We start from the raw sequence: 27,422 nt of genomic DNA, 5'->3' as shown, positions 1-27,422 counted from the left end.
TGTCTCCTCGGTGTCTCAGCTGTCTCCTCGGTGTCTCAGCTGTCTCCTCGGTGTCTCCTGTGTCTCAGCTGTCTCTTAGGTGTGAACGGCCCCAAGGTCAACAAAATGAACACTGCACATTATGCTGCATGAATGCCAATACTGATGGTGGATATACTGGCCAGACTGATGTATCGGTCGGGCTATAGTTGTGAGTAGGGTTGGTCCTCCAACATCTGAGCAACACAGACGCTGGTCTGACACGGCGCGATCGTGGAACAGTCCAGATTCCAGGCTAGTAGATCGGCTACTTTTTTATGATGTTTTATACATTTTTTAACTAAACTCCCTCCTCCTGTTGTGGTTACAATGGAAACATTTGACAGGTTCTGGAAAGGTTTCATGGTTCTGGGTTTCATAGTCCAAAAGAGAGTGTACAAATGGAACCGTCAATTCCATTTGTACACTCTCAAAGGGTTAAACTAACACTGAAGGTTTTACAGTGTAGATTGTATTGGGGACTCAGAGATTGAAAAATAAAGAAAAGGTATCCAAACGGGGTTTCCGTGGTCTAATGCATATTGTTGCTGTCCGGCAGAAACCTTATACCTCCATATTTCTACGTTTAATGTTTTGTTGTAAATGAATCATACTTCATCATACAAGAGTTGTTGCACAAGAAGTAGTGAAAATAGCAGACCTACAGGCTTACAATCACATATCTTCACTATTGTAAATCATAAAAAATTATAATAATGATAAAAAAGGAACGGTTTAGGACTTTCATCCTAACAGCAACAATATCAAACTGGGGGTGCTTGAAACAAACAAAAAAGTTGAGAAACTTTTTATAACAACTGTTATAAACAATCATGGATTCATGAGGGATGACAGTGCAGGTTAGCTAACCGTACTAGTGCCAATGACATTCATTCATTAATTCCAGGAGATGGGAGCACTCTCTAGCGCAGTGGTTCTCAACCTGTGCGTCGGGACCTCCAGGGGCGTCCCCACATGATTTGGTGAACGTGTCGTGAGGCTTCGAGAGCTTGCAGATCTGCTATTTTCGCAATATTTCTCTCTCAACTAAAATGGACTGCTTCAACTCCTATACATTCCAAGTGCTTGTCATGGTGTGGGTCCCCAGGTCAAATATGATTATTTTTGGGGGTCACGGCCTGTAAAGGTTGAGAACCACTGATCTAGCGGTGTCCTAACAATGAGTCACTTCCCTGTTTCCCAGAGAACTAGGGGGACAAGCTGTTGTCTTCCTGTTTCCCAGAGAACTAGGGGGACAAGCTGTTGTCTTCCTGTTTCCCAGAGAACTAGGGGGACAAGCTGTCGTCTTCCTGTCTGTCCTTTTGTGAAGGTCACTTCCCTGTTTCCCAGAGAACTAGGGGGACAAGCTGTTGTCTGTTCTCTTGTGAAGGAAGTGAACGTCAGATATTCATGGGGAAAAGAAAAAAAAACACATGAATACTGGAGCGGGTCAACGGAATGGACCAAAAGCCACACCGTCGCTGCCTTGTTGTGAGAACAAGGATGGACTGAAAAGGTTTCACGGATTCAACAATTCCTCTCCTATCTTATTTGATTTCCCCAGTCACAATAAAGATGGAGTCTGAGAGAGAGAGAGAGACAGAGAGAGAGAGAATCGAAGGAAGGACATTTGATTTTCCACAGCCCTACACCAGCCGTCTCTCTGTCTCTCTCTCTCGCTCTCTCCTACGTCTGTTGGTGTTGTAGTGTGTTGCACCAGTAGCGGCCAGGAGGGGGCACTGTTACGAGGTCTTGCCCAGCTCTATCTTCCTCTGAATGGCCTTGGCAGAGTGGTAGATGAGAGAGTCAATCAACCCAGCCACTGTAGGAGAGACAGACAGACAGATTGAGGAGTCAAGTCAGGCTCTCTTAATGGTCTGTTGAGCTCAGTACGTGGTCATTGTTCAAAAATAATGTGCGTGCGTGCATGCATTTTGACACAGTCTGGAAGAGGCATTTCTTACCATGGTGATAAAGTACCAACACCTTAAGGATGCTATTACAAATGTACACAGATTGTGTTCATGTTTGGAATAATCGGAAATGTCCATGAATTAGTTGTGAGAGGCCTGCAGATTGCAGGTATGCCCAAGCCAAGAGCTAACGTCCATAAATCAGTGTATGGTAGGCCTGCACTGCAGATTGCAGGAATGCCCAAGCCAAGAGCTACGGCATTTGGCAAAATTCTGTTCCGTGTCTGTGATAATTGGCAGTCGCCACATATGGAGGAGGCGATGCTTCCTGTGTCCGTGATCTGTATCTTGAAATACTTGAGTTTTCCCAAGCCTGTGCATCTACTATTGTTTGTGTTTAATAATCTGTTGTTAAATGTGAGCACAAATAAAGATGTTATATTTGTGTGCAATGATAAGAGAAGAGTGGACTGACCTGTGAATACACCACCTACGATGGCACACACTCCTGTTAGGAAATGTGTGAATGATCTGAGAGAGAGCGAGACACAGAGAGAGAGAGAGAGAGAGAGGTGTAAAAGAGTGGATGACATTGTTTTTTAGTACAAGCTTTACCAAAATATAATCGGAACAATAGAGAAAGAAGTTACACAGCAGGTTTAGTTACACATTTGGTATAGATCAAATGCATGCTTGTGCATGCTCAAAATGGGGACGACGACGACGACAACAACAAAAACTAAGTAAGATATGTCACAGCATCAGATATCAAACATGTAAGGGAGAGCAGCAGTAATGTAATATTTATCTATGGATATATGCACGGACTCTTTGAGTGAGCCAGTGTGATTCTATTACCCCACAGACATATCTCGAGAACTGGCCGATCAGAGGTCATTGCCATTGGCTTGTGGTGGACATTTATGTCAAAATTCTGTTTTTGCTACGGATATACAAAAAGAGTACAGGGCCCAGCAAAACATCCCAAAAGGGGCGTAAACATTTGTCGCTTCCAGCCCGCATCCTTGTTGTGGGGCAAGTAGGACCTATAGGAGACACACAGATCAATCACTTTGCTAGAGTGACATGACGAGCTTGTAAATGTAAACAGTGACTTTTCCATGCTATTACACTACTTTAATGGTGCAGATTTGCTTGGTTCATACTTGTGCCATAACAGAAGGACTTTAGAAGGAAGGATTTTATTGTCTGGACTTTCTATCAAACAATCAAGTATCAAGCTAAGCTAATGTGCACAGCTGACGGCGCTGACGGCGCACAGAACGGTGGATGCATAACAACCAAGCACTGGTCATTTAATTAAGCCACATACACATTTATATAATCTATGAGGTTTCTATTTTAATTGGGTGTCTAGCTGGTCATGTCATGATTTTATTTATATATAATCACTATTAGTATTGTAATCCATCTACAACCTATAGTGAGCTTGCAGATCAGCTATTTTCAATGAACAGATTTAACAGTTAAAAAAAACACCGATCTACATTGTATTGAATCTTGTTAAAGTGTTCTTGATTAATGTATTCATTCGTTTAAATGTAGGCTACACCCAGAAAATAGCCAAAACAAAAAACAAAGACATTTCGAGGCTGCATGAGTGTCAGGCTACTGGTGAGCTGCAGATCAGCTATTTTCAATGAACAGTGTTAACATGGAGATCAATCAATAAAAAATGCACCGGATCTAGATGTAGGCCTATTATATATTGTTAATAAGCCTACCATGTGTTATCATATACAAATGGGCAATCAACAGCACTCAACTAGAAACATTATTGACGCTTTTCTGTTTTGCACTAGTCTGTGGATGTGAATCAGCAGTTTGAGCATCCACCAGCAGATGTAAAATAAACATGGGGCATGAAAGATTTCTGCAGATGTTTTCGCTAAGCAATTGTAGGCTAGTTTGTTCCTTCAATAAGATATGCTACTGCGCATCAGTTGTAGCCTTGAAAGTGGGGCAGTAGCTGTCAAAATCATCTTTCCATTATGTGTGTGTGCGTTCATAATATCCACGATTTTGCGGAGATAAAGCTCATCTTCCTAATAGCTTGTATGCATGTTCAGCGCAAGGAAAAGACGAGGGTCTTTCCATTAGTTTTCCGTTCAATCTTTAGTCGGCAATTGAGTCATTGTACAACCGCAAAGCATGTGAATTATTATTCACACCGTTTAGCTGTGGTTCGTTGCTGGAAACTATAGATAGACCAACACAAAGAGCTAGCCTAAATGACCATTACAGGTCTGTATGTAACTCTGATAATGTACAAATGGACCTTTTGATTCCATTTGGCCAGTTTCAAATTGGAGCCACCTGTAAGTCATATTTTGACAGCAGGAATTGCCTGTCATAATTTGATCCCCAGTATCGGGATGTATTAGGGAGGATGTTGATATTCATTCATCAGCCAACACTCCCCACTCACAGGTAGTACCCCCCCCCCCCCCCCCCAGAGAGAACGTATAGGGCCTTAGTCCTACTCCTCCTCCCAGCCAACACTCCCCACTGACAGGTAGTTACCCCCCTGAGCTCGAAAAAGCACGAGTGTCTATTTCAAACAAATGACTGGGGGGGTCATATTTTGTAGGGTGTTCCACATTTTTGTGCCATAGAAGGAGAAGAAATGTAAACCCCGTGACGGGCATCGGCCTAGTGCAGGGGTTGGGGGATTTCCTTACCTGTGTTTCTCTGTGAATTTGACCATCATCGGTGACAGCTCATACAAAACGAACACCCCCGGAAGCCCCTGGTCTCCTATCAGCCCGTTGGCCACTTTCTCATGCCTGGTCACGGAGAACTGGTTGGTCTTTACTACCTGGTTCAAAACAGAACAGAAAACCCATCCTCTCATTTATGTGTCCAAATGTAATATCAAAGGGAAAGCATGTCACATTAATCACTGGGTTTAGTTTTTTAGTGAATGCTGACTTTATTAAAATTAATATACTGTATGTTTTCCTAAATTCAAGACAAATTATTGACATTAACAGTTTCCGTGCCGGGAATGGATTACTCCAGGTTAATGTCGCTGCCGTATCGGACATACCCGCCTTTTGTTTTATGTGTTTAATCCGCCGTAATGTAATGAATCAAAAGAAAATCCGTCTTCGTCGCGGAGTATGAGACTGGATGCCTTCGCTGTGATGACGAAACCGGAAATCGTCACATGCTGTGGGCTGCTAGGGCTTCTGGGAAATTGAGGCCAATGGAAATGCATTGGGTGCAACGCCTCATTGAAACCAATCTTGTGTGCGTCTTCCGGGTGCACCAAGATGGTGGATGCTACACACAGATCATAACAAACCACGGGAGCTTTTTTTGATGGATTTTCGCGGATTAAAAGCCCAAATAATTCAGCGTATGCTCTAAAGGTAATACAACAATCTCGGCAGTGAAGGGGGGTTGATTAAAATGCGGGTTAATCGTAAAAAACTGTCAAACTGTTAATAATAAAGCATAATAAGCGTAATTTAATCGTCTCAAAAACACTACTTCAAACTCAAATTCGTGAAAGTCATGAGCTTGACATATTTTCTAAAAACATAGCAAATAGGGCTTAAGTGGTTAAAGATGTCCACTCACCTCCCCGTCTGTCTTTACGTAGATGGTGGGGACTATTTTGACAAAATACTGGTACATCATTGAAGCTGATGGAAGAAGAAATGTTTACTGTTAAAATCATATCACACGCATGAAGCAAAAATACACTGGCATAAAATAGAGATCAAAGCAAATTGACAGTTGCGGTGTACTGGTTCGTTAGACCAGTGGTTCTCAAACGTTTTTAGCTTGAGACTCAAAAGAGATTTGTTTGTTTTTAAATGTAATTATTTTGGGGAAAAATGGGCCAGTGTGATGAAAAACACAGTGTGATTTAAATCATGACTTAATTGAGAATAATTGTTAAAGATGGAGTGCCACAATTTTTGTATTTTTCCAGTTTTTCATGTGTCTATGAGGTGACAGTACTTCATTAGATACCCTGGAATCGTTTTATGTGCAATGGTGTATTAACTTTGTATTTAGGGTTTCTTCCTGGAGGCTGAACCCTTGACAGTCAAACGGGCCAATGAAATAAACAGTAATATAGTGACATCACACTATCAGCCCCTCCCCTACGCCCTCCCCCTTTATCATACAACTACAGCTGTGGGTGCGGCTTCAGTTCAGGACCGGTGGATCACCAAAGGAAAGGAAATGTACTATGTTTACCCAGGGTAACTAGACTAAGCTCAAGAACTTGTTTACAGCCAGGCCCTGCTCATAGAACATTTCATGGTAGAGGTTCAATGCCTTGTCCAAGGGCACTTCAGCGGTGGTAATTTTAACGTGCCGGTCCGGGGATACGAACTAGCGACCTTCCGATATCAAGACCGCTCCGCAAACCGTTCGGCCACCGCTGCCTCATTCACCATTCACCACCCACCAGGCAAACCAGGCATACTTAATGAACTGGTGGGCGTGTCCACATAAAAGCATGATTTTAACAAATATTGTACACTTTTTGGAAAAAGTTATTCCTCCTTATATTATAATAATACCTGATGATCATGTTTTATGGTGGAAAAAAATCGTGGGACTCCATCTTTAAGAACATTTTAGGCATATCTCAAATGTCATTATTCTGAGATCATCACTTGGTGATGATCTCATAATGAGTTAACAAAATGTATATTTTGTAATGTTCAGACGGCGTTAACTTATTTTGAGAATCAGCAAAATAGAATCAGCAAAATGCTCAAACATTTAAAACCAAAATGCAGCCACAAGGTGTCACTGTAGATTCACAAGCACACTTGTGTCCTGGCTGTCTTCCCTTTCCTACTTCCTCTAGGCAGTAATGGAGGCGTGCTAGAACGAAAATAAAAGAACACTCTCACAGTCACAAGCTCCTGTTCCCGTTTAAAAGACACCAGTTCGTTTAAAAACACACTGCAAGGTGAGTCTGCTGCAGTTCTCTGTTCTCAAGCTTCTATTCAGGAGTGAATAGATAATTTGACGAAGCTCTGCTCACTACCGTTTGGTTTCCTTCAAGGGTGACAGTCAGACCAGTGGAGCTGCCTGGCTAGCACGCTAAGCTTTAGCTAACACAACAAACAGAGGACGTTCAGTGCTATGTTTAATCCACACTGACACACAACACAAAAATGGACACATTAACAGATTGTTTTCGGGGTAAAATGACAGATAACATGCAACACAACTAGTACTGACCGTTGTCATTGTCGTGTGATAGAAAATTAACCAAAAAATAACGGTTAAAAAACGTAGCCAGGATGTTGTGCTAACTTATCACGTTATGTAAATGTCAAATAAATATTGAACAAAAAACGTACTGATTAACAGTGGTTCTCAACCCCCAGGCTGGGGGTTCACAGGACCATCATGTCACCTCCTACATTATTTTAGGGGGTCCCCAGGTGACAGTGAAGTATTAAAGGCATTTTAATTCCACAAATTAAGAAAATAAAAAGGCCATGGCCCATTACTGCTTCAAGTAATCAACAAACTATACTATACTATACTATACAACTGGTGAACAATCATTGACCAAGTTGTCACTATTAAAGAGGCAACATTTTGAAAATGGCAGCTTGTAGATCTGCTATTTTCACAATATTGTCTGTGGCACCTAAAATGTTATGTATGCCTCAACCCTAGCCCAAAATTTTAGATTCTCGTAGAGGTTTTTTCGATTCTAACGAATCTCTACGAGAGTCTAAACGGAGCTACACCCAAATATCGTCGCGCAGAGCAACGTTTGTGCCTCTAAATCACTCTTACCTTGTACAAATGCAAAATCTAAGCTGCTTTTATTTTTGCCCCACTTGTTTGTGACGTCTACGGAACCATATTAAACTACGTAAATGCTTATTTATCAATAAAAAGGGTATTTTAATGCGGTAAACGGCGCAACAGAATATTGCCCGCGCCCCTAGCGGCCAGGGTTCTCTTGCGCATTTACAATGGAGAGAAAAGCAAGATGGCCGCCAGATTCCGAGACAGAGTTGATTAAAATACCTTCTTTATTGAAAAATAAGCATTTACGGGGTTTAATATGGTTCCGTAGACGTCACAAACAAGTGGAGCAAAAATAAAAGCAGCTTAGATTTTGCATTTGTACAGAGATTTGTAGAGAGATTCGTCAGAATAAAAAAAAAACTCTACGAGAATCTAAAATTTTGGGCTACCTCAACCCCTACTTTCAAGATAAGTGCTTGTTCATGGTGGGGGGTCCCCAGTTCAAATTGATTATTTTGAGGGTCCCAGCCTGAAAAGGTTGTTTACCTTCATAAACATTCACAAGCTCCCAACGTATCACTATGTGCATTCATTTTTGCTATGAATATATAAGTGGTGGTGTACCACTGTGCCTTGAGATATCTGCGTGCCTCAGGCAGGCACAAAACTTTTGAACCCACTTGTTCATATCATCCAGTGTCACAACAGTGTTATTTGTTAAATATACATAAGCTTGTGTTAAGGCAGTATGTTTACGTACAAGGCTCAACGTGGATGTTATGTTACAGAAGGTCAAGTTCATGTGTGGGTTTGGTCCATAATTTATGCACACATGTGGAAAATAGACTATCTACACAAAAAAATCTACACAGGCTCACAACGCCTTGCAGCACTGGGAACTCCTACATTTCCAAGTGCTAATTCCCATCCCTATATATGGAGCTAAACCCTACTGACCTCATCACCTGGATCATTCTCAATATATGGAGATGAAACCTCCATATCTCCATATATATAGAAAGACGACATCAGTCTGACATAATCAGATAATAGTATAAAGAGGCAGCCCTCCTATTGGATTCAGATTGATCCAACACACTCAGGAATCTCCAACGATCTCAACTCCCCAGAATCTACCTTCAATCCAACAACCCTCCCCAGGATCCCCAACAGTACTCTTCTCAGTACAGTACAGGACAAGACGGGACACACATATTCAAGACTGAAGACTCCACCTTCAAGACCTTTGACCTTCAGTAGAGCATCACAATCAAGCACTCATCAAATAATACGAGCCACTGGTAGTATCTGGTCTTACAACCCAGATACCTTTTACTAGCTTCCTTAGACCATCTTCTCAACCACACAGGTTAGACATCCCGGTTCAAATTGTAATCGGACAGACGGACACCACTGCGGTGGGGGGTGGCAGGGTGCATGTGTTTAGTTAGACATACCAACAGTCAAACACACCATAAGTTAGACACCCCTCTCTCTTTCCCAGTCTGTCCTTCCCTCCCTGTTAACTCAGGGTCTCTCTCTCTTTCTCCCCTCCAGATGCCTGTGGCAGTAGGTCCGTATGGCCAGCACCAGCCCGGCTGTTTTGACCGGGTCAAAATGGGCTTCATGATGGGGTGTGCAGTGGGGATGGCTGCAGGAGCCATGTTTGGGACATTCTCCTGTCTAAGGTAACCAACTAGTGCAGTGATTTTGACAAACACCAGTAGTATAGTGTTCTGGGAAATCCAGGAAGCACTCACTGTGTGATGAACCTTAACCCATGTCTAACCAATTTTTTATTAAAAATATTTTGCATAATCATCATTACTAACGTGTTAAAATGTTCATTCGTACATTTTCAAACGTAGATCTACAAACGTACGTGTTGTAACTCAGCGGAATGTCATTTTTCCAGCACAGTAGGAATCTGCATTTGAGCCACGGATCACCATTTCATAAGATTTAGGCTCCGACCCAAGACTTAGAATATTTGGTGTCATTGGATAAGATTTTGTCCGCAATTCCATGCTGTATTGATGTGGTACCATAGGCGAGATAACAGGCAAACATTGATCAAAATAACAATTCTTCTACATTCTGTGTTAAATATCTGGTGTCCAACTCCATTTGGTTACCAACTCTCTATTTAGCTGGGGACAACCTGGAAATGGAACCCCACCCACCAAGGTTCACTGGTTGAGAACCAGAGAAATTGGACAACAGCTTTCCCTCTGGGATAATAATGCACTGTGCTCTCTCTAGGATCGGGATGCGCGGCAGGGAGCTGATGGGAGGAGTGGGGAAGACAATGATGCAGAGTGGAGGGACGTTTGGGACATTCATGGCTATCGGCATGGGAATACGCTGCTGATGGCGCCACCCCGTTTACACACACACACACACACTATGTGACTTTGATATTCCTCGGCCGTCTGTTCTGTAAAACTGTCAACATTGTCACATTCTCAACACCAAGTCTCACTTTGTCAATAATAAATGGTCGAAAATGGGCATTTGGAGTGGGAGTGCTTTTTTCGTGCATGACCAGATCTCTACATGGTACCTACCGTTTAGGGTCGGGATACACAATATTGAAATGTCGGGGCCGATAACAGATACATTTTGTTTTTCCCTTATGTATTAGATCTATGAATGCAGTTCAAAAAACAAAGTAATAATAGTAATATTTACTTATTTACTTATCATGTATTTCCAACTACGCCATTTTGTTCTACAACCCTTTCGAAAGCTTTCCAAGAAAAGACATTAAGCTGCTTGTGTGAAAATTCCTTTTCAGCTTCACATTCAAACACATAAAACATTTGGATTATATTGCATTTTTAACCTATTTTTGACTGGTGTCCCCCTAATCTTTCTCCCATCTATACCAAATGTCTTTAGAGCTTGTAGAAGTGGTTAAAGTAGGCTAGGCTAAGAAAGTGATATTTCCTTTGTCAAGTGTTAAGTAGCTCTACATTGTGATAGTAATCAATCACTGCTACATGTTTGTTCAGTAACGGCACTAACGGGTCTCTTCAGCAAATAGATTTCTAAACATCCCAGACTAAGAAGTGGAAGCGATAACATTGTAATACTAACGTAGCAATGGAATTCTAGAACTCGGCCATGGACTGTAACAATACTTTATCATTTCACAGCCTGGGGTCCTTCGTAACCACATACTGTAAGCCCTATGCTGGGCTTGTCATAATAGGTGAAAATAGATTATCTACAAGCCTAAAACTTCTAGATGTTCTATTTTTGACTAGGACATTTGGTTGCGTTCAGGGATCAAAATGTCTTGACATAAACACATGTAACACTCACAAGTCGGGTTGTAGAAATCAGCCCATGATGGGCTAATTGGTTTCAGATTTGAGCTAAAAAGCATTATTTCATACTTTGTCTATTCAAAAATAGTCCCATCGTGGCACAAAGGCTATAAGGGGTACAGGCTTTAGTTCCGACATACTATTGATCCGAAACCTCAATCCCTAACCATAACCGCAAGCACAGGAGCAGCGCATGTCGGACCATCGCATTTTCGCATCGCATGTCCCCGCGCTTCGGACCTTTGGTGTGTCGGAATTCTTTTGGGGGTCAGTGGCCCGAATTTTGGGGGTCCTTGACTTTAAACAGTTTGAGCACCACTGATATAGCAAAAACAATTCCCCCCAAAAAAGACAAAATGTACAATGTAGAAGAAGAATAGGTCTTAATGGGTTAAAAAAACATTAGCTACAGATGCTTAATGGTGAATAATACATGGTAAATGGCGCCTTTATCCAAGACGCTTTACATTGATAGTGCATTACATTCATACATCGATGGCAGAGGAAACCATGCAATGCACCAACCTGCCAGGAGCAATTGGGGGTTCAGCGTCTTGCTCAAGGACACTTCGACATTAACTCTGTGGGAGCCTGAACTGGGAACCTTTCAGTTCCCACATGGCCGCTGTACTTCCTGAGCCACTGTTGCCCCTATGCTGGTCTAAGAATGTCTAGCTCTAGCAGGTGGTGCTGAAGTACTGACCTTGTGGTGCTGTGACATCGGTGTCATCCAGAGGGTTGACAATGCCAGGGTAGTCTTTACCAAACGATAGGTGCTTAATGAAATGAGTCATGTTGATCTGCAAGACCAGAAGAGAATATGATTAATAGTCAAGTCAGCTGGGGAGGTTCATTCTCCCCAGGAAAGAATCTGTTGTCATTTTAGATTTTAGCTACAGTATATAATACTCTGTAGCTACACTATTATATACTGTAGCTATTAAATAGAGCACCGAAGTCTGACATAATTTACACATCTTTTTTTTTATATATTTTTTTTTATATCAAATATATGTGACTGACTACAGAGCCACCTCCACGATACTTGGACCACAAGATGGCCCGTCAAATCTTCTTCTGCCACTAAACCTTTTTAGATGGATGGTCGCGGCCAAATATCATTTTGAGTGTCCTTGGCAGGGAAACGTGTGAGAACTACAGATTTAGAAGGCATTTGTAGAATCAATCGGCCTCAGCTCTTAATGGGTTAAAAAGAGGGTGTAAGTGATATTTCTTGGTTTCCTGCAGTAATTGTTTTAATCTCAAAATGTTTAAACCGCTACATAGTCTCACGTAGCCAGGCGATAAGAGATCTGGCCTGATAATTACCAGTCTGTTTCAAACTTAACATACTGTAAGGTAAAGGAACATGCCATGATACTTACATTATCTAGTCCAAAACTCTGCAGGTCATGAACTGCAAAGAAAAGCAAACATGAGAATCACTGGTCTGGTAAGCATTAAAGAAACAACACATTTATGTATTCAGCTTGTGGGACGAAAAAGAAGAGTTGAAGTTCAGTCCATGTTCAGAAAACAAGAGTGCATGCATGTTGTTAAAAACTAGTAGGAACACTACTCCAGAAAGATGTATCAATCACTTACCCTACGTTAACCAGAACAGTGGTTCTCAACCTCTTCAGGCCGTGACCCCCCCCACTGAGGACCTCCCACCCTGACAAGCACTTGGAATGTACGAGTCGAGGCATTACATTTAGTTTGACTCGGTTCCACAGATACATATTGTGAAAATAGCACATCTGGTAGATCGTCTATTTTGGTCACACACCGGAATTCCAAAGCCCACTTTTCTGACGCACTGCCATTCCGTCGCGCTCAATACTAACCCTGTCCCTAAGACCTAACCATAACCGCACGCGTAAGCCGTGTAGTTGGAACGACGGTGCGTCGGAATGCCAGTCTGTTCTCGTCTATTTTCACATTGTCTGCCCCCTTCTTAGATTATTTGACCAATGTATGACCCGTTTTTATACTATAGTTAGTCGATTACTTTTGATGCAGTTTTTCTTCTTTTCTTGTAGGTATTCAAATGTGTTAATGATCCTTAAATGTCCACAACATCATGTGGGGAACCTCCCGGGGGTCACAGGTTGAGAACCACTGATCTAGAATGCTTGTTTTCATATCAGTAATGGTTACTGTCTTTGGGCTTTCTACTCCATTTAAAGGAGAATTCCATGCTAGAAGGCTTTCTTACCTTTATTTGTAGTTGTTACGTCCCCACCAAAGAGGTCCAGGTGTTATTTTGTGCAAAGGTGCATTATTGGCTATTTCCCCTAATATAAGCCCTCAATGAATTGATTTTGCACAAAATAACACCTGGACTCTTTGGTGGGGACGTAACTACAAATAAAGGTAAGAAAGCAATGGAATTCTCCTTTAAAGCAGGCCTTCCAGACTGCACATTACAACCATTATTAATTATAAATATTAGTAGAGCTGCAGTATTCCCCAGAAAGGTGAAACACTGATCGATCAGTGATTCATGTATTGATCATGAGATGGTGACAGGCAACATGTGTACTGCTTCATGTTCTCAGCTTAAAGTTCTACATTATCGTAGCAGTCGAGTAGAAACCTTGTATCTCCATGTTTTTCTTTCTCCATTTCTTTGAATTTGAATTTTATTTGGACATACAAGGTTTGCACCTGACAGTAATAATATGTAGCTCTACAACAGATGCATGAGCATCCCGACCTGGACAACCCAGGGATAAACGTTTAACATCTACCAGCTGGGTGCAACATATTTATATTTATTATTTTATATTTATCTACCAGCTGGTACCCATTATTGGCCATGTGTCTAATATTATTAATACAGAAATTATTAGCTCATGCAGTTTGACTTGAGAGACATGTACGTATATGCAGGCTACATGCCCATTTTACTGGTGATAGCATTATGTCTGCCTGGTCACTCCAAGTGCAGATGGCCAGGACAGTCTTTAGGTCCTTAAAAGTTCACCCCAAAAATGAGTTATTTTCTATCAATTAAGAATCATTGAATTCATGGAGATGTTTTTGTCGCATTCCTGAGCCAGTAGTTTGATGACTGGTGGAGGCTCCAGTAGGAGACTCAATGGAGACTATTTGAGTCTCTGCCGGTCATCACATTATTGGCTTTGGACTGAGACAAAAACTAAAAGATCTCTGTCAATTCAAGGCCCCATGGGGTGAGCAATTGATAAAAAAAAATAGTAATATTGGGAGTGAACAAAGTCTACATACAGTACCTACAGTACATGCTGGTTGTATAGTTGATACAATGCACAGCTACAATTTAGGCGTTCAGAAAGACGAGCAACTTGTGAGGTGTGAGATCGGAGTAAGCAGAGGAAGGATGAACTCTAGCCAACAGACAAAGTTAATAGTCACGCACCGGTAATACCAGCTAATAAACCAGCTAAACATCAAAGCTAGCATCTGTCTAAACAACATGATATCTAAATAACATTTGCGGTAAAGAAAAAAGAAGGGGGTGGGAGTCATTGAACGTAAAAAAGAAAGCAACAAAACTTACTTTCCACAGCGTGCACTGCAGAAAGAAGAGAGAAGAGTCACTGATGAGACATGTAAACAAAGATGCTGTGATGTGGAACTTCTGGCTACAGGGTGTCGAGATCATCAATGTAGGGTGGAAACGTCATATGTCCAAGACTGTTACTTTGAAGAATTAAAATTCAAAAATGGCAAAAATAGCCGATATACGAGCTTAAAACGTGTCACGATGCAGATCAGTTTCTTTCTACTTTCGAGTGACACTGCAGTATAACAAAGTAGGGCATTAATTTATGAAAAAAACCAATTAAGGAGATAAGAGGTTCCTGTGCAGCGAAAGTCATTTCAAACATCTAAAGTAGTGTTTCCAGCACTGAGATGCATGTGACGTGTTGAAACCTCAGAGGGCTGTGGTGTCTTTACAATAGCGATTCTTGTCTCTTGTTTCGGCAAAACTAATGCTCAATTAGATCCAGTCACAGGCAGCTCTAGGAACAGCGATTAGCAGGTTAAAGGCAGCAGTCAGTCATTCATTGGTGCAATTGTTAACACATAGGGCAGGAAAATAACTGTATGTCAGGCAGCGCCCGCAAGACATATCGCCTCTGTCGGGTGGAAACCTCATGTTTTTCAGGATTCCATTTTTTTTAATGGCAAAAGTAGCAGATCTACAAGCTGTGAATCTGCTACTTTTTATGCTTTTGTGTGGCGCTGTAGTATGATTAAGCAATGCATTCATTTAGGAAAAGAACACAAAAGGTTCAAATATGGAGAGAAGAGGTTAAGGAATGTACACACAACATACATAACAGTCAGGTAAGTCCAGTTACACACACACACACACACAAGAACGAGCAAGCGAGCAAAAGGATCAATGACAGAACAATGAATGAACCGAGACAGATGAATGGAGAGCCACCAGAGACAATTAATGAAGGAAAATGTGTGTTGTTCAGCGCTTGCAAGAGAAGAGAGAAATGTCCCCAGGCTGACATGTACAACAACCACGACACTGAACACTCACACTAATGTTACAGTCTGCAGTCAAGTACAGCCTCATAATATCTACATTATGTCAATGTAGCAAAACTGGAAATATCTACAATTCCCAACAGACCGGTTGAAAGTGGGACAGATGGTAAATATTAATAAACATGTTGACAGCCAGCAGAGAACCACGACCCACAAGAATGCTCTGAGATAGTGTTAGAATGGATGGGAGGGAGGGACAGATGTTTTGTTTCACTTTACTCTCGACTGAATAAAGAATGTTTTTTTGCATGCATGGCTTTTTACATCGCTTCAAAACAAGGCAGGCACGTCGACGACAGGGAGACTTTGAGGCTTGTGAGACGTGAACAAGCTTGTTCACGTCAAAGTCTCCCTGTCGTCGACAGCCAGGCGAGCGAACGCCCATGCTGTATATGTACATCATTATACTTTGTATATAAAAAGAAGCGTATGCATATACAGTACATGCATACACACATGGCAGCTCATATACAGTTAGGCCTGTATGTGTATGACCAGTTGTTCAGTCATATGTTTAACATATAGAATATATGAACAGTTGTTCCATATCACTGATGTCAGGTGCAAACCTTGTATGTCCAAATACATATATATATATATTATTATTTTTGAAAAACTTGTGTGTGAGGGCATTACCTTTCACAAAAAAACTAGATACAAGGAGATACAAGGTGTCTACCCGAAAGCAATAATACAGACGACGAGTTGTTCCAGTTGTGTTAAACAGTCTTAACACATGACCAGTTAGTTGTTCACTATGACAGTGGTTCTCAAACTTTTCAGGCTGGGACCCCCAAAGAATAATATATTTGGACAACCCCAAAATTCAGTACTCATATTTGGACTGAGGACCCCCCAAAATATTCATATTTGACAATTTGGCCAATGCTTGACCAGTTTTTATGGTGTAGTTTGTTGATTGCTTTTGATGCAGTAATGGTATTTTTCTTTTCAGGTAATTAAAAGATCTTAAAAGTTCTTAAATTGTCACCGTTGTCTGGGGACCACCCCAAAATCACGTAGGGATTCCCGCTCCCTGGGGGTCCCGACCTATAGGTTGAGAACGCCTACACATATGGGACACTTAGTTAAGAGAGAGAGAAGATCTTACCGTGAACATGAGACTGCTGGAAGCTCTTTCCAGGAGCAAAGTGGAAATTCCCTGCTACCTGATTGATTAAGAAGAGAACGAGGTAAAGGGTGAGTACCAGAACAAGAGAAACCGTCAAAGCTAATGAGCAATGGTTTCTCAAAAAGAGCAATCATAATTTTGACAGTAGAATTCATAATATATCTGTTTAATATTTAGTCCCCATATAGGAGGCATATAAGATATTGAACTAATAAGAACAAACACTGGTACACTTGATCTTATCCAAACGGGCAGAGAAGCGATTAGATAAGCTAATTTTGATATTCTTTTATTTGAATCCTGAAAAGTAACAGTTTCTGGTACATACGAGTTTTCCATCCTGCTGAGACGATATACATCGCTTCTCAAAGGTACCCAGCGTCGCTTTAAAACAAATAACGCCACAATCCCAACGTTGCGTGTGAATCCAGCACCTTGTTGACCTCCAGGAAGCCGTAGACCTGGCAGCCTTCGTTCTTCTGCTCCTGCATCTTCTGCGTGAAGCCTTCTCTCTTGCACTGCTCGATGGTGTCTGCGTTCTTAAAGGCCCAGCCACGCCGCCGGTACGCCTCGCGCACATCGTCACAGCTGTTGCAACACCTGCACGTAAACACAACACACACAAAACAGTCACTGGCGGCTTCTTCTGACCGACTACCAGTGTTTCTCAAACCTTTTCATGTCAATGACCCCCAAATTGATATGCATTTCTCCCGCAATTTAGTCGTCATGCAAATTGATTTGCTCACCTCACACATTGCTGTCTGTTTTAAACTACTGGATCGCCTGGCAGTGAGGAGCCCCCACCGGGAAGACGCAGAACCTTTGTTCTACTCCTCCCACCCAATACTCCCTGCTGACATGTGCCACCAGTAGGAATAGGCGCAGTGACAAATATCACCTTCCCCGCCCCAAACCCTGAACCCCGAACACAGGCCAATTGTGTTTGTGTATAGACAAAGCCAGATGCACCATGGTGGATTCCAACACCCAGACTCCTCTGTTTGGCCTTCACAATTATAGTAATTCCTCAAGAACAGATTGTGATCTGCGCTACTATACTGAATCTGTGAGGAAGAGGAGGGCTGAGGGCGGACCAAACGGGCCAACATCCTGTTATCCACATTCTAAAGGGTAAACACACACACACACACATGCGCGTGCGCACACGCACATACTTACTTGAGTTCCTCGGTCTCAGCTCCATAGCAGCTCTCACACCTGTCAGGGTCCAGTTTACTGGGGTCAAACACCTCGCCTTCATCATCTTTACCTAGCTCTGTAAAGACACAACAACATTGTTCTTTATAATAACATACGGTAATTATTGTTCAGATAATCATACGCCGACTTTTGAAAAACATATTTTTTTATATTACTCCTCCAGATTCTGTCCAAACATCCCGGAAATAGTTATATTACATCCTAATTTGCTAACATTGGCTTTCAACGTTTGCAGGATAGGTCCGTTTTGAACGAAAAGCCTCAAATCATGAACGCAGCGTGCAATTTACATTCAACTTTCACAGACTTTTCTACTAGGCTGAGGAATATATCCCACCCTTTTCACATTGGCCTGTTAAAGCGCCACCAACAGGTGGATTTGAGCAAAACCCATTTCTTTACATTACTCATGCTATAGTATACACCAGCCAGAGCTCCAAATTGTTCATTATGAATTGAGTGTGCAAAACCATACCTATATTAAATTGTTATCACCATGAAACTTCCCCAGATGATTACTTACACGAAGACAATGATTTTTTGTATTACAAGTTTAAAATGTTTAAATATGCAAATGAGGCATTCTATAGGAAAATATGCAAAACATTGAAATTATGAAAAAGCTACTACTGTGGAATGTTTTAGTCATTGCTAGCTTTAGTTTCAAATAGTTGTCAAATCTACAGTTGATTTTGTCAACAATTTATTTTCATTTTCATTCATGTCATTTTGGCAGGCCTTGATTGTGTCATACTGCCTGATTGTACACGCTCGTAATTCCGACAGCGCATTAGGTTTAGTAATTGGGCGAGTCAGAATAATGCGTTGTAGGAAAAATGACGCTGACCGATTTTACACTTGGTTGCATGCTGAAAATAGCCGATCCACAAGCGACACGCATGAGCTTGTAGATCTGCAATTTTCAGAGTGCAACAACCGAGCGCAACCAAACATAAGACATGTCTTAGTTCTACTTGATCTCTTCTCCACTAGTTCCTCCCTAACATTTTAGTCGTTTTTATTTGTTGACAAAAATACAATATATTTAGTTTTAGTCATCTTAGCATAGTTTTTATTTAGTTTTTGTCAGTAAAAACAAAAGTAGTCGACAAACTTTATTTCTCTTCCAAAAATAGTGAAAATATATCTACAAGCTCAAACCAATGAATGTGATTGTCGATGTTCTGTTGTTCCGTGTCCCCGTACTGGGGGAGCATGCGCTCCCAACAACATCGCATGGTTTACAACAGGCCGCTAATAATCCTCCTTGTTTACCAGTGGGCATGCCTCTCTTTGGCAACCACCTCCAGGAAATGGGAGTGGCTAGCATAAAGAGGGAAGGAGGAGTCCACGTCGGCCCAGCCCACTTTCCCAGCATCATCGCCGGCCTCCAGGGGCAGTTCACTCACGCTGTCGCCCGTGTCGTCGTGGAAGTTGACCGCGACAGTTTCCATCCAAGCATTGTCGGTATTCCTCGGGTCGTCCACGTAGCCCTGGTAGACCAGAAACCCTGGCGTGTTGAAAAGCTGAGTGATGCGCACGCGGATGTCGGCCCTCTCCGACATCAGGGAGTTCAGCGCTTCCTCGGAGAACTCCCGCTGCAGCGTGAGCGACACCAGCTCCCCCGGGTCCACCATGCCCCCTGGGATCGCCCACTCCCCGCAGTCTCTCCTCTTGATGGACACAAACTGCAGGACGGGTTGCTTGGACACGGGGTGAGGCATCTTTTGTCCTCTGGCGTCCACCTTCCACCGGGTGACAATTGGATCCGCAGCGTGGTTGGGCCCCCATCGTCCCAACAAGCCTCTCCCGGTCAAACCTGTGCGTCCCCGAGGATTCTGGGGCTTTCCCTGTTCCACCCTGTAGTCACCCTCGAAGCTCGTCCTATCCACGGCAGCGTCCAGAGTGTTGAAATGTGGGGTAAAAGAACCAATACCCGGGTCAGCCCATGGTGGTCTCTTGGTCACTGAGGGGGAGGTATAATTGACCGGAGTGTACTGGGGCCAATCCGTGGTCCAGTCCACCTTGTCATCAGGCACTGGGAAACGCTTGATTTCAGATCCAGGATACTGGGAGCATCTGGAGTTAATGTGAGGCTCTACAGAGGATGACATTGTTTGGGCACCGGTAGTTAACCTCGCAGGCATTAACAGCAATAGATTGACTCGTCACGACAGAGTGGTCAGGTGACCCTATTCCTGATTTGGGGAGGAAATTACCAATTCCTGTGTGTGTGTCTGTGACTTCCTAGTTTCAGTTCACTCCCCTCACTATATCCTTTTTGAAAATGCTTACTTAATTTTTATAATGAAAGCTTGCCCAAATTTGGAGTCATACACCATCGATGCATCAAAGACAAACTGACGTCATAGATAATAATAAATAATTAGGTGATTCAAAAGCTATTATTTTGACAATGAACGTCACAGGTTGCTCATATGAAGTCTGAGATCCACATCGGAGTCTGAAGCATTTCCCAAATTTGGAGTCATACAATGTTTCAGTGTGTACTCCCTGGCCTTGCAACGTGGAAGTGTTTTGGAATGCTTTGGAAGGTTGTACAGGTAGACGAACACACACACACCCAGACAGACTCCAATGATTATGAAGGTGCCCGTAATCTTAAGGCCAAGCAATCAGACCCAAGCCACACCAATGGTGATAGTTTGGAACCAATTGGACCCTTAGTAACTGTGAAAGTGTACAAATGGAACCAAATATACCCTTACAGGTCTGTAACTTTGAAAGTGTACAACTACAAATGTAACTAAACGGACCATTAGAGGTCTGTAACTTTGAAAGTGTACAAATGGAACCCCCTTGTCTGTAACTTTGAAAGTGTACAAATGGAACCCAATGGACCCTTGTCTGTAACTTTTAAAGTGTACAAATGGAACCCAATGGACCCTTCTCTGTAACTTTGAAAGTGTACAAATTGAACCAAATGGAGCCTTATACAGGTCTGTAACTTTGAGAGTGTATAGAGGTCCACTTGGTTCCATTTGTAGACTCTCAAAGTTATGGGTGGCTTAAATGCATTCCAAAGTGGGCATTCTTGACATTAAAAGGTTTAACAACTACTTTTGTACAACACCTTTGGGCAGCAGTTGTTTTCCAGGCTTTATCTGCTTGTGAGATGGAGATAAAACAGGGGAACAAGAGCGCTTGACTGTTCCTCTGCCATGTGGATTGTCTTTTGATAGATAAGGCTCAAGCTGCGAGTAATCAAACATGACTCGAGGGGGGAAACTCTCATGCCGTGGACAATCACTCTCATGTAATTCACTTTAAACTGAGCAAATAAAGTGCCACACTGTAGCCTCCAAATAAGACAAAAAAGCTTAGCATATATATATATATATATATATATATATATATATATATATATATATATAGTGCATTTACTGTATATAGCGCCTTTATCCAAGGCGCTTTACAGAGATTGTGCATTACATTTACGCATTCACACACTGATGCCGGTTCAAGGCACCAACCTGCACATCGGGAGCAATTAGGGGTTCAGACTAGAATCCTGCTCAAGGACACTTCGACACTTGCTCTGGGGGAGCCCGGGTTCGAACTGGGAACCTTGCGGTTCCCATCCGGTCACTCTACCCCTGAGCCACTGTCGCCCCCATATATATGAGAGATATGGGAGATTGTACAGTATTTTAATTAACAATATTGCAGGCTCTGAAAAAGTTGTGCATTAGTGGGTCTAGGTCACATGTGTTTGGAGGTAGGCCAAAAATATGCTGCTACTTCACTGCTTTGAGGTCTTACCGTGTCTATCCGCCTCCGTGGTCACTGCTTTGAAGTCTTACCGTGTCTTTCTGCCTCCGTGGTGACTGCTTTGAGGTCTTACCGTGTCTTTCTGCCTCTGTGGTCACTGGTTTGAGGTCTTAAGGGCCTTGCTCGGAGCAGTCGTGGTGCGACAACGCAAGCGCATTTACGTGAGCGCGATCCTGTGAATTTGTACGGCGTGCTCGTTACGTGCACATGCCGGCAACTCACAAGACCTGGATTCTGTTTCGCTTTTTTTTTACACTTGCGTTGTTGCGCCCCTCTTGAGCAGACGAGGAGACCTGTGTTGATCCAGGCAACAACGCCTGCGTTCCTCGCTTCATGTTTGCCTCCGTGGTCACTGCTTTGAGGTCTTACCGTGTCTTTCCGCCTCGTTGGTCACTGCTTTGAGGTCTTTGTCCAGCCGCTGTTTGAACAGGTTGTGTTCCACGTCCAGCTGCTGCTCCCCTGCCACGTCCATGGCATCTATACTGAGATCTAAAGACACAGACAGTGGGATTAGAGTCACATTAATTTAGAATAGCATCATAGTATTATCTGATGACAGAGACAATGAGGGTAGACTCACATTAGAATAACATTGTTTGTAGAACAACTGTAGCATAGATAATGGTAGATGGTAGAATGACTGCAGTACACAGAATAAGTGTATAATAAAACAGTACTTACAGGCACAGGGCATGTGAGGGAAGAGGACGTCAATGTTGATTTTCAGTTTGTCCCCTCGGGACGTGTCCACGTAGAGCTCTGGGTGGACCTACCAGGAGGACAGAGGACATTAATGGGGGGCGGGGCAGGGGGTCTCCAGCAAAGAAAGTGGTAAATACAGCATCACAATCATTTCAACCGTTTTTTCCATTTATATGTTGGCTATAAAATAGCAGATGTACAGCTGCTATATACGTTTTGAAAATGATTGGAACATTTTGAATACTTCTCTTCTGGGGTTCCCGACCCTGGCACAAAACTAAAATTTTCAGATGAGGGTCTGCTGCCAAATACATACATTTGGGGTTGTCCTTGACATGAAGAAGTGCATGTGAGAACCAATGATATAACGTAAGGCTTTCAGCTTGTGTCTATTCATGTGTTTCTGTGTTGTGCTGCACATTGGCAAGGACAATGGAACTGAGGTGACACAGTATAGCTTGTGTTTGGTCACACCGTACCGACCCGTCATTCAGGAAACATACCAGCCATACCGCAGCAACACACCAGCAGTTAAACATGCTGCTCACATATTCTGAGCAGTAGTTCACCGTTTATTTCAATTACACACGCCATGAAGCCTTGAATTCATGGAGATTTTTTTAGTTTTTGTCACATTCTTGAGCCAATAATTTGATGAGTGATTGGGTGGGTGCTCAGTAGGAGACTCAATGGAGTCTCTAAGTCGGCTATCAAATGATTGGCTCAGGAATGCGACAAATAATTAGTGTTAAAATTTGTGAATTGCAAATTGGATGGCACCACAACTAATCTATAACCACGACAGTGGTGAACAATGCAGCTATACAGTAGGTATCATTGTTCAGTTCATTTCCCTTTCCTCTTCTAGCTTCCTCTTCTCCTCTACTAGCGCCATTCAATTTGCATTGGGCACTGTACATTGCAAACCTGTGCCCCAAGGGCCAGATTTACCCTCCAAGGGCCCCCGGGCTAGACAAAACTTCAGGGCCCCCCAGGGAACATTTCACAATGTGCTCTATAAAATCACAGTAAGAGAGATGAGCAATAAAGAAAGAGTAAAGCGAGAGAGAGAGAGAGAGAGAGACAGACAGACAGACAGAGACACAGACACAGACACAGACACAGACAGACAGACACTGTGGCGTGTGCCCCACAATAGTACAGCATAGGTTGCAGTGCACTACATCAGGGGTTCTCATCCTGGGGGTTGCGACCCCACGGGGGGGGGGGGGGGGGGGGGGTCGCCAAATTATTTTGGGGCGTCCCCAGATTATAACAAACATGGCCAAAGCATTTCCTGGGGTTCCAGCCAAAACTGTTGAGGACCCCTGCACTACATAGTACTATGTTGTTGTTGGTATTGCTGTTGGGCACAAACCAGTTTTGAACATACGAGGCTTCCACCCGACAGACGATTAGTATGATGATTCATAACTACACAATTAATCTGTGCTCAACAGGGACAACTTAGAGAATACCTGAGCACTTCAGGAGTGACTACCCAAATAAAATACTGGGGCACTGGACTGGTCTACACGTGTTTATTATTTCTACTCGTGTGTGTCTTCCTCAGAGTCAACACTGTATACATAGCTATTTGTTGGATGTTGAGATAAGTATTTTCTTTTCACAGAGATATGCAGCAGGAAAGGTGCAAGGCAGGTAAAAGAATGAATATTAGTGGTGCTTTGGCAAGAAACAAACCCAACAAGCTGGTGGCTTCAATCGAATGATTCTGAAACAGCCTTAAGTTTGGATCGACTTTATTGATATTATATCAATATTGTGATATGAGGCATATATATCGTTTAGATTGTATGGCACCCTGACTGTTCTAGCTGTTCATTTGCCTACACACTTTGTCATTATATAGGCATCTCACAGCGTAAATATGTTGTGAAAACAGTCATCCTCACAATATTGATATCAAGGTATTTGGTCAAAGATAATTGTGATATCGTATTTTGCCCATAACACCAGGCAAGCACTAGACCAGTGGTTCTTAACCTTTTCAGGTCATAACGCCCAAAATAATCATACCGTATTTGAACCGATGGTCAGAGTTCTACGCTTAGTGATATAATAGCTACCACTGGAAGTAACAGATGAGTGAACCCACCTCTTTAGTGAGATAGTACTGCAGCTCTGAGAAAAACAGAATCAACATGATCAGACCGCTGATCAACGTCACTGGAGAGAGCAGAGAAAGAAAACATGGGAGAAAGAGAGAGAAGGTTAGGAGACAACAAACATTAATAGAACAATCATGTATTGCATAGCCATTAGCCAATGGAGATTCTTCTCTGTAACTTTGTTTGAGAAAACGGTTGCATTATACTTGATGATTATGATTGTATTTCTAATTCTATACAAACAGATGCAAACATGCTTTCTCTTCCCGGCTTCCATTATTTCTAAACTGGATTTGAAGATTTTGGTCCAATTTCAATGTAACCAAGATGAACAACATGGCTGTCAGTGTCAACTTCACAGAGAAGACCATGTGCAGTCAGTGCACATCTTCTGCCTGTATTTCTCCATAGGACTTGCTTTATTTTATTGGTAAACGCTGCAACGTTTCGACCGTTAGAGCTAAATGATTGATAGGTAAGGTATTCTTCTTTCCTTTTGGCTGTTCTCTTCATATCAGGCGTTGCCACAGTGTATCATCTGCCTCCATCTCACCCTGTCCTCCGCTCTGCCTCCTCTTTTTTCACACCAACTAACTTACTTCATGTCCTCTTTCACTACATCCACAAATCTCCTCTTTGGTCTTCCTCTAGGACTCCTGCCTGGAAGTTCTAACCTCAGCATTCTTCTACCGATAATAATATACTCACTATCCCATAGCTGTCTGTCTCTAAACCATACAACATAGCTGGTCTCACCACTGTCTTGTACACCTTCCTTTTCATTCTTGCTGATACTTTCCTATCACACATCACACCTGACACTTTTCTCAACCCGTTCCAACCTGCTTGAACTTGTTTCTTCACCTCTTTTCCACACTCTCCATTGCTCTGGAATGTTGTACCCTATAAGTTCTTAAAAGTCATCCACCTTCTTCACGTCTACTACTCCCTGTAACTTCACTGTTCCACTTTGGCTCCTCTCATTCACACACTACACATGTATTGTATTCTGTCTCGCTGCGAGTAACTTTCATTCCTCTCCTTTCCAGGGCATATTATTTTCCAAGTCTCACTGCTCTCACTAGAAATGGAACCAAATGCACCCTTACCCGTCTATAACTCTGAGTGTACAAATGGAACCAAATGGACCCTTACAGGTCTGACTGTAACTCTTGAGAGCATACAAATGGAACCAAATGGACCCTTACAGCCACAGGTCTGTAACTGTTGAGTGTACAAATCATTTGTACACTCAAGAGTTACAGACCTGTGGCTGTAAGGGTCCATTTGGTTCCATTTAATGGAACCAAATGGACTCTTACAGGTCTGTAACTCTGAGAGCGTACACTACAAATAGAACCAAATGGACCCTTACAGATCTGTAACTCTGAGAGCGTACAAATGAAACCAAATGGACCCTTACATGTCTGTAACTCTGATAATGTACCAATGGGACCAAATGGACCCTTACAGGTGTGTAACTGTCTCTGAGAGTGGTACACATGGAACAAAATGCACGCTTACAGGTCTGTAACTCTGACAGTATACAAAATACAAATGGAACCAAATGGACCCTTGCAGGACCATTTGTACGCTGTCAGAGTTATGGGGGTCCATGGCCTAATATGCATATCAAACTGGGGGTCCTTGAAATGAAAAGAAAAGTTTGAAAACAACTCAATCTAAACCAAAGAACACAGGACTCTGAATGACAGGGTTCATAGTGAGCTGTTAACATTCTGCTTTTACAGCTAGGAGGGTTCACAATGATGAATGGTGGTCCTCTCTCTCTCTCTCCAATAATGAATGTGCTTTATAGGAAATATGCATAGTTTCCAAAGCAAGTGTAAATTATATATTTAGAAATAAAAACAGAAACGAAGACATGTACAATGCTCTCACTCTAGCTCTCTACCCATCTATCTCTCTCTCTCTCTCTCTTTAAATGACTCACCGGCCGCTCCGCCCCATGTTTTTATCCTGAAGTCCTCCAGTGTTTTGGGATAAGCGTCAAATTGTTTAAGTGTGTCCATGTTGTCTGTTTTTCTGTCTATCTGTCTGTCTGTCTATCTGTCAATCTGTCTGTTGTGCCGACACACATCAGTCCTCTCTCTCTCGACACACACTCACACACCACACCATCACTTTCACTTCCGGGTCAACCGGGACACGGAGGGCTGTGGACCAATCAGCGCACACCGCGTGAACAACAGGAAGTGAGGCATGCTTTTTGTGACCTCATAGTACAAAATAAGAGTATTCTCTCATTTTCTTCACGGTTTCTATTGTTGCTGTATAATAATAATAATAATAAAGACATTGGACGTCAACATAAATACATTATTTGGGATTTTAACCACTACAAAATATGTCAAATAATGATTTAATTGAATTTATGAAAATTTGTTTGTTGAAGAAAGTTGAAAATATTTGGACATTTCCCCAAAATCGGGATGTCCAAAGGGGGAGGTAAATATATCCACTTCTCCCTTAGACAGGTACCGCCCTCCTATGTTTCTTATACTGTATAGTATTTTGTGATATTGAATCTTTTCTCTTTTGTCGTTTATGAAATGAATACATAGGAACAATTAAGACCTCTGACTTTCTTTTGTTTTATCCTTTTAGACAAAGCAAGTGTTTGACTGTGTTTAATAAGGTATTCAATTTTAATACATTAAACTATCAATGAAAGCTAGTGCAATTGTCAATTTGTCATCATTTCACACCATTGGATTCATGCATGTATGTTCTACATTCTACAATCTACAATATGGTTGGAGCTCCCTCAAGTGGTCACACGACACACAATGTGTGTAACTATACTGGAACATGAAACCCCATCTTGTGTAAATTG

The 27,422-nt window shown here is 42.2% G+C and overlaps 4 protein-coding genes across 4 annotated transcripts in view; 1 reads left to right on the top strand and 3 right to left on the bottom strand.

Annotated features, from left to right (window-relative positions):
• On the bottom strand, positions 1–26,676 carry ergic3 (ERGIC and golgi 3). The gene is made up of 13 exons (XM_083770820.1): positions 26,520–26,676; positions 24,553–24,623; positions 22,413–22,500; positions 22,101–22,220; positions 17,898–17,994; positions 17,150–17,315; positions 16,695–16,752; positions 12,415–12,446; positions 11,733–11,829; positions 5,538–5,602; positions 4,634–4,770; positions 2,407–2,462; positions 1–1,840 (listed from the first exon to the last, which is right to left on the bottom strand). Exons 1-13 carry the CDS (start codon positions 26,596–26,598, stop codon positions 1,761–1,763), a joined length of 1,146 nt encoding a protein of 381 aa, XP_083626946.1. The 5' UTR covers positions 26,599–26,676; the 3' UTR covers positions 1–1,760.
• Positions 1–27,422, bottom strand: part of LOC310862744 (cysteine desulfurase-like) — a 333,633-nt gene that overhangs the window by 205,388 nt on the left and 100,823 nt on the right. The window lies entirely within an intron of this gene.
• romo1 (reactive oxygen species modulator 1) lies at positions 6,769–10,210 on the top strand. Its single transcript, XM_083770829.1, has 3 exons — positions 6,769–6,894; positions 9,255–9,385; positions 9,960–10,210. Exons 2-3 carry the CDS (start codon positions 9,255–9,257, stop codon positions 10,066–10,068), a joined length of 240 nt encoding a protein of 79 aa, XP_083626955.1. The 5' UTR covers positions 6,769–6,894; the 3' UTR covers positions 10,069–10,210.
• LOC310863686 (ADP-ribose pyrophosphatase, mitochondrial-like) lies at positions 19,211–20,086 on the bottom strand (the record flags this gene model as incomplete). The annotated part of the gene is made up of 1 exon (XM_083772183.1): positions 19,211–20,086. One exon carries the CDS (start codon positions 20,084–20,086, stop codon positions 19,211–19,213), a length of 876 nt encoding a protein of 291 aa, XP_083628309.1.

Source organism: Protomyctophum parallelum (genome assembly GCF_964188405.1).
Source record: "Protomyctophum parallelum genome assembly, chromosome: 8".
NCBI lineage: Eukaryota > Metazoa > Chordata > Actinopteri > Myctophiformes > Myctophidae > Protomyctophum > Protomyctophum parallelum.
Note: the sequence above shows the minus strand (reverse complement) of the source record. Positions and strands in the feature narration are given on the sequence as shown.

What these genes read in the sequence shown, in the direction of transcription:
- romo1 (XM_083770829.1), top strand. Translation starts at nt 9,255, where the DNA reads ATGCCTGTGGCAGTAGGTCCGTATGGCCAGCACCAGCCCGGCTGTTTT. An exon ending in GGGACATTCTCCTGTCTAAG is followed by an intron (nt 9,386 to 9,959) that starts GTAACCAACTAG and finishes TGCTCTCTCTAG; the next exon opens with GATCGGGATGCGCGGCAGGG.
- ergic3 (XM_083770820.1), bottom strand. Translation starts at nt 26,598, where the DNA reads ATGGACACACTTAAACAATTTGACGCTTATCCCAAAACACTGGAGGAC. An exon ending in CCAGCAGTCTCATGTTCACG is followed by an intron (nt 12,447 to 16,694) that starts GTAAGATCTTCT and finishes TTTTCTTTGCAG; the next exon opens with TTCATGACCTGCAGAGTTTT. An exon ending in AGAGTTTTGGACTAGATAAT is followed by an intron (nt 11,830 to 12,414) that starts GTAAGTATCATG and finishes CTGGTCTTGCAG; the next exon opens with ATCAACATGACTCATTTCAT.